We start from the raw sequence: 16806 nt of genomic DNA, 5'->3' as shown, positions 1-16806 counted from the left end.
TGTCTTTGTTTCATTCATCAAGAAAAAATAACAAATACAAGTCATTGCCACATTCTTGAGGCAGAAAGGAAATCTCATTAAGGGTAAGTGTTGTTGTAATAATACATGTCATCTGTTTGCATGAGAGATCTGGAAGTACTGGAGGTCTTTCAGTGATACTGTAAAGTAAACACAGCACCCTTTTTGAGGAAACCCCCCTTACTTTAGAAATGTTTCCATTCTGATGTGTACAGGCTTAGGAAAGCAGGAGGTCATTAAGTCCAGTCTTTGTGTCTGCAGTTATGCTACACGCGTGGGACCAGTCTGAATTTCCAGTGCACTGCTCCAGTAATATACCAAGTATTTCTGCTGCTGCCAACCTTAAAGCAGGGTCAAATAGATTGTCAAACTGCAAACAGCCGGGAAAAGCTCTAAATAGTGATAGTGCCACTTGAAAGAGTTACAGTTAACAACATCACCAAACATCTACATGTCCCCCGAGAACACACCACAGAAGTATTTGTGATGGGAACACACAGGTGTATATCTGTCATGTGGAATCTAAGGGAGAGAAGAGGAGCCCAGTTTTGGCTAGTTGCTTGTGCTCCCAGATCTCTATGTTACAAGAGCATGAATGGAGCTTAGCAGCAGCCCAGCAATTCAGTGCCATTTTCTCCTGCTTCCTGGAGATTCCAAGGTGAGGAACAGTCAGTGTAGCCAATTCAGTGCACAGCTTTGGTTACGTTTGCAAGCAGGAAGAGGCTGTTGCTTGTTCTCAGTACTGCAACAGACTGAGCCCATGGCAGCTGCTCTGTCTGAGATTCGTAATTAATATTTCCCAAAAATAGATGAAGTGACTTGGATACTTATTTGAAACTATTGTGTCTTTTTTCACTTTGTTATGGCCATTGATATGGATTTAGCAGCTTCTCTTTTTTTTTTTAAACAAGAATGTCACTCAGAGAAGGCTCCATCTTATGCATTTCTTTTTTATTTCATTTTCACAAGTTCTTTTTTGCATTAGCATTAAAAGGCTCTAAGCTACCACTAAATCAGCATGGAGCAGCTGCTGCTTAGCATCTCACAGCAGGAGCTTGCTGCTTGAAATTACAGGGCTGTTGGCCTTCCAGTCCCACTCATAGGTAGTGTACCAAATTCCATTTGACTGTGTGAAGCATAATATGTCTACTGTTACTAGGATAAAACAAATGGAATAGGATGTCCTGTTTGATAACATTTGCTAGATGAAAAAAAAAACAACAAAAGGACTTTATGACTCCTGTCTGAGATTACTTGGTGGAGGGGAGATTGAAAGTGACAATTATTTAAGTGTGAAGTTAAATCATAGTCTTAGGTGTTCATGATCCAACAAGCTCGCTATGATTGTGTGTTGCTGTCCTTCATATCCAGTCCATCATTAAATAGACATTGCTTTGTCATTAATATATGTGTCATATGAAGAAAATCATTCAGTTCATCTATTAAGTAATTCTATAAGTGATATTCAGAAATCAGTGATAAAAAAAGCTCATTGTGCAGAGAGTAATTCAGTGTATTCCAGCTGTGTAAAATTTAAAATAAACCTTCAAAGGCTTTTGTATTAAACCAAAGGCTTTTCAGGAAGGGAAACTTAAAACAGCATCAAAATTATGTATATGGACATATGCAGAAAATCTGTTAACTTTGACTAAAATTCTGCAGATCAGTTCAGACATTTAATAAATGGCCTGCCTAAATATGAGGTCAAATTTTTTGGAGAGTGTGCTAAATATTTTCAGCTTAATTTTAGGATTAATTCATTACTCATTTAGAAGGACTTTTATATACCTATGATGGACCACAGTCTCTTTTGCTGTTTGTTAGTCTTCCATGGTACCCAAGTTAATCTTTTACTGAAAGTAGGTGGAAATTGTACCATCATATGAGGATGTAAATATTAATTAAAGATGTTGATTCACGCTCATTTGTGAAGGTAGTGAGACACAAAGATTTGAGAAAAATGTGAATTGTCTATTTGGGCTATAAATTCTTTACCTTCTGTTTCTAGACCTAGAAGAGGAGTTTGGTCAATTTACTGTCTAGGTCATTAGCTTAATTAATTAGCTAAGCAGTAAAGTGCTAACACCTCCTTCTCTGATCCATTCCCTGGCTCACATAATGCTCATCTGTGTTCTCTAAAATCTTTCACTATCTCGGTTAAGCAGAATGACTGATTGGCACTGGTGGGTTTTTTTTTTTTGTTTGTTTTGTTTTGTTTTTTTTCCCCTCCTCAGCTATTATCTAATTTTTCTTTTTTCTTTTTTTCCTTTGCTTTTCCATCTTCTCTTCCATTGTACGTTTGATATATTCCTAAGGGAAAAGAAATGTACTTCTGACTAGTCCATTACTATATTTAAAATTCTGATTAAATGAAAAAAAGAGCCAGAAATGATCACTGCTAAAAATTTGAAGGATTACTTTTGATAGAAAAACACAGTACTATGACAAGGAAATCAGGTTATTAGTTACTATGGCTGCATTATTAATTGATTGCTAAGCTGAAATGCCATGGGCCATATCTTACATGTTCCCACTACTGTCAATGGGAGCTCCACTCATGGAATGAATAGAATTAAATAACATAAGCCTCCCCCTCTTCTTCCCACATGTATCTCTTCCACATATTGCATCTACTTAATAGGCTAATGATATACCAGAAAAATAAGTGTATGTAACACTGAAATTCTGACTTTTATGTTGAAGAAAAAGTACTTTCTGTGGCACAAATGGTGTTCGAGCATTTTTTTTCATTGTCACGACCCTCCTGTGAACAGAGTGTGCGGTGGCCAGATTTGCAAATCCCACTCATTAGGTTAAACGATACACAAGGTCCAAACACAGTCATCAGTTTTAATGAGAATCTCTGTACTACAATTATCTTAAAGGTATTGGCACTCTTACAATTGTATCTGTCTAAGCTGTGCAGCTAAACTATGTTTCTTCATAAGAAATTCAAATACACTTTGTGTTAGTTACCAACTTTACAAGGGAAAAAGAAAGAAAAGAGAGAGATGGAGAGTGGAGTGTGGAGACAGAGACAGAGAAAGAGATGACCAGTCTGGGTTCCAGCATTTGTCCAGCCAACATGGAGGTTCTCAGTCTGTGAGAGTGCTTGTCTAGAAGCTTCAAAGTATTGAATTATCAGAGCCCACCAGAACTTCTCTTGGGCTTCCTCTCGTGTAGGGTTTGCCATCACGAGTTTTTCAGTAATTTCATTGTTTTAACAAACAAGTTTGCAATACAAAGTTTGCAGTCTAAATTTCTGCAGCAGATGGGAGTTTTGTACAGAGCAAGGCTGTCCTATCTCTACAGGACTCCCTCCACTCAGCCACATCTTCAGCCTTCAATTTGTTGTCAGGTTGATGGTCTTATTTACCAAGTGTTTGAGACAATTCAGGCATCCCACAGGTAAAGTGTTTTTTTGTTGCTCTGCTATATTCATTTGTTAGCATTTTTAAATTTAGGGAAGAAAAAGCTAAATTATGTGCCTTAGTAAATTAATGTGTTTTGTTAAACTGAAGTGTAATTTGATCTGGAGTTCATGGTTTGCAATTCAATGGCATTTGCCTTAGTACAGTTTTACTTTGAGGCTGACTTCCTAGAACAACCCATCATCCCAGCACTTCAGTCATGTTGTTTTGGGGGATGAGACTATGAATCTTGCAATTGCTCCACTCCAAATATTTCCTAAACTAGAGCTTCTACCCTTCTATTTAGCAGCTAAATCACTTATTTTCTTCACCAATTTATCCAATAGCATTTTTGAACATACACAAAATTTTATACTGCGGAAGCTTACAAAAAAACTCTGTGGTATTTGGCAAGAAGATCAATGGTTTAACAATCTTTATCTCTGTATTGACCTAACATCTAGAAAAATGTTTTAAAAGGTTGGCATGCTTTATGTATGTTCAAATCATCTTGCCTCTGGAGTTTCTTGTACAACTGATGAAGGAAAACTTATTATGAGAGTAAATAGGTGATTTATTTCTTGGAAAACCCCAGAAGACTGAGTGATGTGGATGAGTAAGAGCAAGAAAAAAGGGTTCCTACTTCTGGTAGATTTGTACAAGTGTAGAATTTGACTGTTTAATATTGACTCTGCTTCTTTAAATAAAGTTTTGTTAGCTGTTAGTATGTCCATACTCCTTTTGCTTCTGCCTACAGTATTCTCAGTTAACTTTTATTAATTTTTTATAGAAGGCTTCTGGACACTGAGGATGAACTCTCGGACATCCAGTCGGATTCGGTCCCGCTGGAAGTGCGAGACTGGTTAGCTTCTACATTCACAAGGGAGATGGGAATAGTGAAGAGGAGACCAGAAGAAAAGCCTAAATTTCGAAGCATTGTGCATGCTGTACAGGCTGGGATTTTTGTAGAAAGGTGAGAACTCTTTTCTTACTGTCGCAAGTATTACATTTAACCACAGAGCCTATTGTAAATGGTGGGATGAGCCTGAATCAAATCTTTGAGACAGGTTTTAAGATTCAATTTCTGTAATCTTTGTATGTTTCTGTACAGAAACCCAGACAAAACCTCTACATTTGTAATGAAATCTCCTGGACTTTAGAAAACTCTGAGAATGGATTTTAAAGCTTGGAAGAAAGCATGAAAATGTGTGCCAAATATTGCAGAAACATAAAACAGTAACCACCATCAGATGAGCTTTTCTCATAAGTTTGTAAAAATGCTTATGTTATCTATGTGAACAGACCCTCAAGTAGCGTAGTATTATTTTCATGGATCATGAACAATGACTAAACAAAACAAGAAATTGTTACAATACTTTTTAATGAAGTACTCTTACTGAATATTTTATATGTTCTTTTAGGATGTACCGAAGGACCTCCAGCATGGTTGGTTTGGCTTACCCAGCGGAAGTGATTGTAACATTTAAGGTGAAATAACTTTAATTGCTCTGAAATTTGAATGTATTAGTACTTATTTCTAGTGAACTTTAGGGTAAAATAAAATTTTTGACTGAATATACCCAAGACACGCTTTGTACTGCAGAACCAAACACACAGAACAGAGTAATTTAATAGTTCAAAATTCAAAAATAGCATGTTATTCTGTGTTTTGTTTTACTGTTTTGTTGTGATTTCATTTAGGTGTTACTAGAGCAAGAGTATAAAACTGATATAGAAGTTTTAATTAAATGTGACAGTTGTGATCGTGTTGGCTCCCACCAGTATGGTAATCAGTATCTCAGGCAGCAGCAGCATTTGTTTTCTTTTTAGGAAAGAAAAGAAAGTCCTACTGGGTGAGAAATAATGAAAGAAATTGCAGCTTATTCTGTGAATTTAAGGCAACGCTGTAGTTTACCTAAGAGTCAGTCTCTTATAATATTTAAATTATAGTAAAGTTACTATGGCTACCTGTGCATGATATACCTCAAGAAAGAATGGAGTGCTGAAGCACTTTTCTCCTGAGAGCCTTCCACTATTATTTACAGATCGCTGTATAGCTATAGTGTTAATAACATTGCATAGCAGTCTATTTAAAGGATAGTTATTCTTGTCAGGTTGTACAGAAATTTTTTGCACCAAGTGTTAAATTTGAAGGATTAAGGCCTTTGATTTGAAGTGTACAAAGTTGCAGTGGACATGTTACAAGAATTTTATTCATAACTGGCACAATAATCTTCATCATTAATATTGAAGTAGTCATTAAGATGCTATCTACAAGAAGAATTTTAAAGACTTGGACAAAACAAAAAATGCAAAAAAAGCCACAATACCACATTGATTTCTTCCCCTTCTCCTCCCCTAGGAAGCCCCAGATATCTTTTCCTAGTGATTATCTGGAATGCTACTTAAACAAACTGAAACTTTATGATGTTCTTTTTCTTTTCCCCACATGTACAGGATGTTGATAAATGGTCTTTTGACGTATTTGCCCTAAATGAAGCAAGTGGAGAACACAGTCTGAAATTTATGATGTATGAGCTGTTCACCCGATACGACCTTTTGAACCGTTTCAAGGTCAGAAACTATCCATACAAAAATATTATGCAAAAATAAGTGTGTCAAATTTAAAGTATAAGAAAGCCAGGGTGGGTTTAAAATCTTTAATTAATTAATTTATTTAATTATTGGTACAGTGCAGTGCAGAACTTCATATCATATGGCAAGTTGAACATAATAATATGTCAGTAGTTCTGCTGTGTGAGATTTTACCAAGAGCCTGCAGATATTTCTGCAGATGAAGAACTGAATGCTGTGTAGACCCATGTCAAGGCAGTTTGGGACAGGGCATTGCTCTTGAGCAGTTAAATGCTGTAAGCATTAAATGCATTAAATAGGCAGATGGAAAAAAGTTTCTTGATAAGGCAGAAACTGCGGTTAATACTGAGTACTGTTTTCATAGTCTAGTTGATTGTGTGTTAGCCAAAACTGGAGGGGTTTAGCTGAACCTTTCACTCCTAAGCAACTTTGGTAATATACCTAAGTGGCATTTGCAGAATGTTGCAATACAGTGTGGAGTATTTCTAACCAACTTTGGGCCAAGATTAAAAACTGAAGTACCAAATTTATTACTACAATATCACTGAAGTTTCAGTACAGTTCAAAATCACTTCACTGCCAGACTTCAAGACCATTAGAGGAATCTGGCTCATTTTGAAGTTGATTTGAGTAATGTGACTTATACAGTAACTCAAACTCTGCATTTCCCAGGAGTGCTCTGGATGATTAAAGTCATAACCACATCAGGGCCACTGCTGACAGCACAGATTGAAAATAAACAATGTATTGGCTTAGTGAGCTTAAGCCCATCCTCAATCTCACTATTTACCTTGCAGGACTTTTATATAAGAAAGGGAAATGTTAAGGAAAATATCGTTTAATTGCGTAGGAAAAAGGTGGGACTAGATAGTACCTGTATTTTATACATAGGGGAAGTAGGAGGCAGGGAATGGAGACTGTCAGATTCAAGAAATATCATCTCAGCAACATAAAGCTGATCAAGAAAAATAAATTATCCTATTGTTGGGCTTCTGTTTATTGTACCTTTCTTATAAGAACAATCTGTGCATACAAAGAGAAACCTCTTCACATCTATTTAGTCAAGAGTTCAGCAGCCTCTTGTACACTGACTGCATGCTGTGCATGGTGCATGTTGCAGGATGTAACATCTACAAGAATTGGGTGAAGCATTCCAGATGCATGTAGATTTTAGACCTTTACATTTTAAATTCTTCTTTTGCTTCTAACAAAATTCTGTGACGTACTTATTTGTGGTTTATTTATTACATGATTAACTTTGCCATGGTTGCAGGAAGAAACATTTATTTTAGTTCTTGTTTTCTCCACAGATCCCTGTTCCCAACCTTATTACATTTGCCGAAACTCTTGAGGTTGGTTACAGCAAATACAAAAATCCGTATCACAACTTGATCCATGCAGCTGATGTTACTCAAACTGTGCATTACATAATGATTCATACTGGTATCATGGTAAGAAATACTACAAAGTTCATTTTATTTCTTTTTGCAGTTTCTCTGATGTTTTGAATAGGTGTGTATGCATGGCTTCAGGAAAAAAAAAACTCCCTTGAAAATTATTCAGAGAGATTCCAAACTTCCTTTCAGGCTCTGAACTTCATGTCATTTTAACAATTCTTCCAGTCTGATGTGGAGGAGAAAAAGGAAAAAAAAAAAAAAAGTCCTTGTTAAACCCTTTTTTGCTTTACACTGGCTGAACTTGGGCATTGTAAAAGAGATGCTTGCACTCGTGGGCAGGTGAGAATTTTTAACTTCCACGCTGGAGCCTGGGAGGTGTGATCAGATAAGGAAACTTCAGTATCTGCTGAGATCTTGGCCATTGAAAGAAATATTGATTAAGTTCAGGTTTACTTGAACACTCTGAGCTGCTTTTTCTTCTGGTATATAACCATCTTTAGAACTGCCACTGTGTGCCACATATGTCTTTATTAGGCAGGAAATTACCATTGCCTTGCACTTTTGCAGTATCCCAATATCCTTTTGTATTTACTTTGGGATCTGAGTATGTGTAAGCAGTTTTATTCATGTTTACTCATGTTTGATTCAATATTAGCAGTGAGGTCTCCTCACTATCAGGTTGTGAGACAAAAATGCTAGGCATGTGGAAAGTGATATTGCCTTATTTCTGTTTGTAGGGCCTTGAAACAAGTCCATGACACCTTGGGGAAGGAAAATTTTCACTGTAAAATTCACTGACTGTAAATTTTTGTACTTCAACATATAGACAATTAATGACAGTTATTTACCTATGCTTGGCCTTTTCTACCTGAAAGCTTTGGCTTCAGGAGGGAACAAGTCTCTAGGCATTGCAATAATTAATTCTGTAGTTTGAAGGAAGCTTTTTACTTCTAAACATTGAGATTTTCAAACTGTATTTTAATGCAAATACAGTTTCATCACCACACTTGTGGTGTGATGTCTGGAATCTTCACCAGCCAATATTCCCTTTGACACTGAGATATTTTCCTGAGAAAGGACTTACACAGAAGCCTGAAGAATGGGTTAGACAGCACTCTGACTCCAACACAAAGATGTTCACTTATATAAGAAAACATTTCAATAAAAGAAAAAACTTGAATGCATCATGGCTCATAGCAAGCATTAAGTCATGTGAGGCCTGTCTCTGGTGCAGGATAAGCAGTTCATCAGGGAGAAAAATCCCTTTGTTGTATTACAGATTACAAACACTCAAATTATAAACATCCTTTTGGCTTGTTGCAGTTGTGTTCTTGCTCCCTTCAAAAAAGACAATAGCATTCCATATTTCCTTCATGATGCCAGAACAAAGTTTGAACTTTGTGCATTATACTAGTTAATTTGGGATTACCCATTAATTAAACAACTTTGCAACACACTTCAGGAGGCTCTGAACACCGAGTGAAAGAATCTGCTATCCAACCAGATACACATGAGACTGAGAAAGGGCTGGACAACTCAGGTTGTACATAGTAGGCAACTTAACTTTGTAACTGCACTTTGATGTGATCTGGACAACTATTTTCAGACAAGAATAAACTTCAGTGCTGTTACTTTGCTGTAAAACATCATTCATCTTGCAATATCTGTGCAAAATATTCCTGTAAAGTTAGGCCACTTTTTAAATAGTCACTCTTGAGTTGCTGAATTATGATACTGGGAAGTTCTTGGAAAGTTATCTAACTAGGACACCACTTAGTCAAGAGTGCCTTCAAACAGATGCAGTTTGCCAGACAGAAGAAACATTTATAGAAATCAGTGTTTGAAAGGAGGCCTAGTGATTCCGCAGCTTGCAGTGTATTTCTGTCCAAATGTCATTTGCAGTCTGAAAATTCATCACTATCATGCACAAATGTTCCGCTTAACTTTTTTTTTTCTTTCATTTTTGCTGTTGCCTGATTAATTATAGCCTTCCTGAACCAAGTTGGCTTCTTGATCTAATTGTTTTCAGAGTGTGTCCCTTGCAATACCTATTTTAATTCTTCTATGTTGTCTGTCAAATACTTGGACAGAAGTCAATTTGATACAATTGTTTATCAGATTCCACGGAGTTTTGCAGGCTGACATGTGGTTTGAAATTCTTGTGCTTTTATTGTATCTTAAGGAGCTGATTCTGACAGCAAAGAATGGCTGTCTTGCATAGTCACTTCTGAAGGACACACTGAAGCAAATGTTAGAAGAAGTTGTTTTGAAAATCTTTTTTGTGATTCCTGTTGTGAAGGTCATACATATATCTGTTATGGGCACTTGGAATACAGTCAGATTTCAGCATTTGGCAAAAGTTTGACTGTTCATAGCTTTTGATTCTTCACAAGCTTTTAGAAAGATTATGGTGAAGAATAATATATTTTCAGTGTCTTGTTTAAAGATATCAAATGCTCATCATATGTTATGGAAGATATTGCCTGTCTATCTTAAGAAATGAGATTCATCCACTTCAGATCACTTCAGATGTGTTAGGAAGTTAGATATCACAGATGGCAGACAATCTATTAACTTCTCCAAGAGATTAAATCCCAGATGATACAACTGAAATATATATCTCAAGCTAGCATTTATGAGATATTCATCTCTACAAAGATTTAAGAATCCAAGTCCCAGGGAATACATCTTGTAAAGAACTTTTGAGTCATCGATCATCTTCCCACCATCTCCTTTCTCCTCCTACGTACCTGTATTGCTCAAATGAAAAGAAAAAATGTCTTTGCTATCAACCACTGTGTTGTGAGACTCATGGTTTTACTAATTTTTTAATGCAGCCTTGTTTAAAAAAAAAAAGTTAGAACCAGAGTTCATGAAAAGTTGAAATGCATCAATTTATAGTACTGCAAAGCATCTCTTGGTAGAGAGCTCTCTCAAGCAGATTTCTTCCAACAGTAGTTACACTTGCATGGCACAATATCAACTAGCAGAGAAGTAGGTTTCAGCTCTTTGCTGTCTGCCAGACCTCTGGATACCAGAACCTGCTTTGCACTCTGCTATTGAAGTAAATTCACTTGACTTTTAGAGAGAAAGCTTCCTCCTGCTTCCATAGAAATCCCTTAACTAAATAGTTCTCAATTTCTCTGATTTTAGCACTGATTTGAATATTTCTATAGTGTTTAGAATGCTTATTTTCACGTAGCACAGTATGAAAATTCTGTGTAGACTATAGATATCGTTTGTAAGAAGCTCTCTTGATTTGTTAATGAATTGTCTAGCAACTATTTTGGTTGCTAAAAAGTTGAGGCTCAAAAAGGCATCTGAAAGAAAAAGTTTGAATTTGGCTTTAGTTGCTAATAATTCCTGAGTTTCTATTCTATTTGGTATGTTGAAAACATTGTGAAAATCAGGACGAGTCATGGCCTAGTTTCTAATGACAGACAATACTATGAAGGTCAACGTTTCCATTTTTAGATCTGCTTACAGTACACTCTCATTCCTCCGTTATGACCTTTTAAAATCTATACAGCTAGTACTTGTTGTTCCTTGGCTGCCTTAGCTGGTCTCTGAATGACCTATTTTATTGTTCTCATGCAGCTTATGAATTTTGACTGTTTTCTTTCTTTATTGAAAAATTGATACCCATTCTGATATTGTATACATCTCATGTAGTGCACGGCATTCGCTCCAAAAGTAATGCCTCCCGTTTATTTTCATGGATACTACAACAGGTACAAAGAGCAAAATAGTGCTATTTGATAGAGCAAATTCTCAACTACAAAACACTTCTTTTTTGAATGTAGTCACCACCAGTGGTCAGTCTGCTGGCAAGTTAATAGTGGGGCTCTTTATTTCATGGTGTGACAGCTTCTTATGGCCATCCAAAATGTAGCTTGTCTTTCACATTACGGTTGCCCTTGCTGATACACACCACCCACCACCTCACTGTACTCACATCCACTATTTGGTCTCAGCAGCCCTTGTGCATGTATGTATACATTTGGGTGAAAATCATTTGTAGATCTTTTAGCTCAGAAGCTTACATCTACACAGGAAAAAATCTGAAATATGTATGGAAATGTCTGACTGTCATTTGACTTAATGAGTCCTATGTCTGTGGGCTTAACTGTCAGTTGATGCTTTTGCCCATCTTTTTGGGTGGAGTAAGTTTTCTCTTGAATCTTTAGGGATTTACCATTAAAGAAAGTAGAACTTGAATGATAAAATAACAAAGCTGATTATTCCAACAGCGCAATCTTAAATTAGCAAAAGGTATGAAAGTGCTTAAAATTCTTGGGTTTGTATTGTTTTATACAGAGATAATCTATCTTGCCTTTTATTCTGTGTAATCAATTTTTAGAAGAATTTACTATAATTTAGTTAGTGTCAAATATTAGTTAGCAAATTAGACATCTGCCACCCAAAATAACCACTTAATTTTCTTAATAACTGCTTATATATCATGGCTGACAGTATTTACTTTGCTAGTGTCTATAAAGGCTTTAACTTGGTCTTAGAGACATCCAGATAAGCACAAGGAGTAATTTTTATATAATACTTAAGCATGATGGCTGTATAGTCAGCTGGAATTAAAGCGTGATGCAGTTTACTTTAGCTGAAGGTAGTGCACAACACTTTGATACTGCAGTTAATCTGAATTAGGCAGCTATAGAAAACATAACTGAGATCTGTTTTTCATTTACTAGCACTGGCTCACAGAACTGGAAATTTTAGCAATGATTTTTGCAGCTGCCATCCATGATTATGAACATACGGGGACCACAAACAATTTTCATATTCAGACAAGGTAAGCAAAGTTGTCCCTGAAGCATCAAGTCTGGAGTTTGTTGTTGATTCATCCAAGCTGTTTCATACCTCATACTGGTGCCTCCAGAAAGTAGCCAGAGCACTCCTGGTTTTATGAATTGAGTAAGCAGGGAGAAACCTTCAAGTACAGCTTTAGCAATCCCTACCAAGGATCCTCTCCTAACGTGTCATGATAACATGTTCAGTAGCTATGACAAAGAAATCTGTTTTGAATGTTAGGCTCACTGCACTGATTCTAACATAGTATGTCATAGCCTCTGGTCCAGGACAGTAACATATACCTTAAAATATATTCAACTTACTGAAGGAGAAACACTGACCAGTCCTTTATTGGATGCAGTGGTACACCTGATACTTACCCTAGTACAAATCATCTGACTGTTCTATCACACTGGACTGTATTTTGTTTTCAGTATCCACAGTTGAAGTCAGCTTTGCCTGTTCTTCAAAAACAACAACAACAACAAAAGCCCAGCAAAACACCAGCATAATCTAAGGAAACAATGCAGCACAAGAAATGCTACTACTTGGAACAGAAGCATCCTTACACTCACCTATAAAGTGCCCAAGGGTTAAGTTTAATTAAATAATTAAATCCAGGACATACTTGTGCCCTGAGTGGTGCGCCTTAAACAATGAAGAAATTCAAGATCTGAAGCTGAAATAAGGGCATAATTCTTTTCCTCCTAAGCATAGTCCTTCTAAAAATAAACTCTAGTTTGTAGTTCCAAGTTTATACTACTTTTCTATTTTTATCACTAATATTTTGCTCTGGAGTATTGCAAGAGATAAAAAATAAATAAATAGAATTAGACTGTTTGACTCTTACTTGGACATGCATACAAACAGGTATTTGTTTTGTGGTGGAGCTCATTCTTTACTCATAGTGGAACTGTCCCTGATGTGACATCCCAGGGTGTTTTTGCTGAGGAAAAGGCTGATAATCATATCAAATTTAATCACTGCTTAAAACTGCATGATTAGCCATGTGGGCCAAAGTGTTCTTCATAACTTTGTGTGATTGGTAAATCATTACTTTTCCCATGATTTTAGGAAGGTTGTGAACATAAACTTACTCACTGTTTAGGTAGAATATTGTTTGTTCCTTTAAAGTAAACTTTCCAATCCTATTTTGTCAGTTTCCCTGGTGCCATACCATACATGTGGGTGGTTACATTGAGTGTTTCATATTGTTCATCAGAACGAGAAATTGAATTTGCCATATTAAGATCATAGTAAGCCGCACTGATAAGTCATTATACCTCCCCTGCAGTATATATTGATCAGTTCACCAAACTGAGATATTCGGGAACAACAGAAGAAAACTGTAGCAGAGATGGGAGACCTAAGATTGTCTGGCAAATCAAGTTGGGTTTTGGGAAAACAAGTTTCCCATGAATTAATGAACTCTGGAATAGAATAGATTTTTATTGCATCCGAATTTTTGAAAAATCTACATGTAACTTTGGTATTTTAAATTAGGCTCTTATTAGGAAGGAAAGGTTGTGGTTGAGTGTGATAACTATAAGGGTCTGGCTTTAGAAAGTACTTCAATGCAATCAAGATTCAGCTTTGTATTTCTTCCATTTCCTTCTTACAAGGCTCAAAGTGTGGCATCTTTTCTGCGAAAACGTGGGATCCATTTATAACTTATGAAATTGAAGTTTTAAAACATTTTAACGTTTACAGATCATTCGGATTGTGAGTGACATGAGCCAAAGCACGTCTCTCTCAGAATAGAGGTGGTAATTTTTTAATACCCATCCTATTTGTAGATCCCCTCTCTTGAGAATGAATTGCATTTTAAATGGTTGTGTTGCCAAGGAGTACTTCTAAGTAGCCTAAAAGAGCATTTTTATTGCTCTGTAATCCAGTACTGTCAAGAAGCTCTAGGTTTGATCCACAGATTGTTGTTGCAGTTTTACTATAAAAATAAAATGTTATATATTTAAAAAGATCACTTTCACATGGATAATATATATGGTGGTAATGATGATATTTTTTATGCATTTAGTATGGAAGCTTTATCGGTATTTGATAGAAAAAATAAACATAATTGGAGATATGTAAATTTACGTAGTCAGTAGTTCTCAATGTTCTACCTTCTCCAGCACTATCATTTGGATGCTATTGAAAATTGTTCCTTTTTTTTAACACTAGGTCTGATGTTGCAATATTGTACAATGATCGCTCTGTTCTTGAAAACCATCATGTAAGTGCTGCTTATAGACTAATGCAAGAAGAAGAGATGAACATCCTGGCAAATTTAACCAAAGATGACTGGAGGTAAGTAGTGTTTAGATATTCAAACATAATTCTGGTATTTAAAAATACTGAAAAACTCCAGGCTTTCTCTATAGCATCTATTTTAAGAGTTCAACTTACAGGAAGTTTTTGACTCTGGAAGGAGTAATGGGTATTTAGAGCTCTGGGAAAGCTGCTGTCATGTAAGGAAGTACTGTTTGGAAGTTGCCAAATAATTTTCCAAGTCAGGTTGTGCTTTTATGAGTCATGTTGTTGGAGTGTATGGATGATGTCTCTGATGAGATAGTTCTTAAGGAAGACTACAGAACTGCCCTTGTTGAGATAGATTACCTTTGTCTAGTGGTGGATTTTAAAACCACAGTGCAGAGTCACGCTCCGCTGACAGCGTGACCGCTACTGCCTCTGAGATTTCTGCTGTGTGTAGATTTGTGCTCTGCATAATCACATCTTGTTAAGCATTAAAAAGTGAGTTGTCTGCAGAGTCCAAAAATAATAAGGTAAAGGTTCAGAAGTACATCATGTGATCATGTTTTTTCTTAATTTTAATGTAATTCCTGAAGAAAATTTGACTGGTTGAAAGAATCAGGAACATAGCTGCCATGCCACAAATATCAAGAATGGGATCAGCAAGTGTTAGATCTGTGATTTTCTCAGTTATTAAAACAGCATGTTATCTTTGTATACCACAGATCTCTACTAGATCCATAGATCCAGTCTTTAAATTTGAGTCTTTTCTATGTTTCTGTATATGGAGCTATTATCATTCAGATATCCTAAAAGTAACTCTAAATAGATGGACTTTGAATTCAGATAGAGATGTTTTGCTTCCAGGAAGGTCTTCCACTGTAAAGGATGCCACCATAAGTTGTAGAGCTGTACTTTGCTTTTTTTTATGTTTTCACAGAAATGTGCAATTATAAAAAAATATATGAATTTCAGAACACGCGTTGGTTTGGGATGTGTTTACAGGCAGGGGATTGATTTACATGGTAGATTTACATGATTTTACTTATCTACATAAATAGAACATTCCTAATTTTTTTTTTTTTTTTTTTTTTTTTTTTTTTAACACAAGTCTCCTAATCCTTTTGGTTTTCAGTTCATTATTTCTCAATAGATGCTCCACTATGCTTAATAGTAAAGCATTTATTTATTTATTTATTTTTAATTCAGTAAAAAGAGAGAGGAGAAATATAAAACTTTTCATTCTTGTGAAGGTTTTATTCTCAGATGGTACTCATTTGGATTTAGTTATCATAAAGTTTGTATTGTAAATTTAGTTCTGGGAAGAGACCTCTGGAAATTATAAACTTCAGCAGTGATTTCAATATAGACCCAGTTCTTCATTATCAACACAATGGATAATCAGAAGGCTAGAGCACTTCTCATATGAAGACAGGCTGAGAGAGCTGGGCTTGTTTAGTCTGCAGAAGAGAAGGCTCCAGGGAGACATCATTGCACCTTCCAGTATTTATAAGAAAATTATAAACAGAAGGGAAATCAACTTATTGCAGTGGTAGGTAGTGATAGGACAAGGAAGAGTGGTTTAGAATTGAAGGAAGGGAGATTTAGATTAGATACTGGGGGAAGTTTTTCACAGAGATAGTGGTGAGGTGCTGGAACAGACTGTCCAGGAAGGTTGTTGATGCCCAGTTCCTAGATGTGTGCAAGGCTAAGCTGGATGGGGCCCTGCACAGCTTGATCTAGCAGCTGGCAACCCTGCCCACAGCAGGAGAGTTGAAACTACATGATCTTTGAGGTCCCTTCCAAACCAAGACATTCTATAATTCTAACACGAGCAGGGGTCTTTCTCTGCTGGGAACATTTTTGGGCCTTTGGTACTTACTAACAGCTGTTGAGAATAGAGAATGTGATTGTGCCAATAGGCAGCCAGAAGGGTTGGGGTTTTTCATCTTTTAAAATCATAACTTGTAGGAGAGGTAATAAATTTTACTTCTTTAAACTAGTTCCTTTGAATATGTGCCCCCAGCTGATACCATTTCATATGCTGTCCTACCAGAGAGTGTGTAGAAAGCGGCTAAGCAGCTACACCTTCTGATGCAGTTGAATTTCAGTTCAGGACTGGGCAAAAGGTAGCTTGAAGTCAGTTCTGTGCTTCCCCAGTACTGGATTCTTAGTTATTAGGGATACTTTCTACCATCAGATCTGTTTTTGTTTTTTTTTTTACTTACAGTGATTTTATTTTTTATTTCATATTAATGCCTCTACCTATTTAAACCATAATTCTCTAATAATTTCAGCAAGATGAAGCAGAATGACTGGGAATGACTTTA

At 36.2% G+C, this 16806-nt stretch overlaps 1 protein-coding gene across 12 annotated transcripts in view; it reads left to right on the top strand.

Annotated features, from left to right (window-relative positions):
- The window catches only part of PDE1A (phosphodiesterase 1A), a 191159-nt gene that overhangs the window by 147121 nt on the left and 27232 nt on the right, over window positions 1-16806 (top strand). For all 12 annotated transcript variants that reach the window (XR_014948069.1, XM_015868294.3, XM_085552695.1 and 9 more), the window contains 6 exons: window positions 4219-4401; window positions 4850-4916; window positions 5886-6002; window positions 7334-7474; window positions 12127-12227; window positions 14408-14533. Coding sequence is in view for 11 of the 12 variants with exons in the window: in XM_015868294.3 (XP_015723780.2) it covers window positions 4219-4401; window positions 4850-4916; window positions 5886-6002; window positions 7334-7474; window positions 12127-12227; window positions 14408-14533 (735 nt within the window). In the remaining variant the exon portion in view is untranslated. The remainder of the gene's footprint in view (window positions 1-4218; window positions 4402-4849; window positions 4917-5885; window positions 6003-7333; window positions 7475-12126; window positions 12228-14407; window positions 14534-16806) is intronic.

The sequence above is a fragment of the Coturnix japonica genome, chromosome 7 (genome assembly GCF_054131305.1).
Source record: "Coturnix japonica strain WE chromosome 7, WE-NBRP24, whole genome shotgun sequence".
NCBI lineage: Eukaryota > Metazoa > Chordata > Aves > Galliformes > Phasianidae > Coturnix > Coturnix japonica.
Note: the sequence above shows the minus strand (reverse complement) of the source record. Positions and strands in the feature narration are given on the sequence as shown.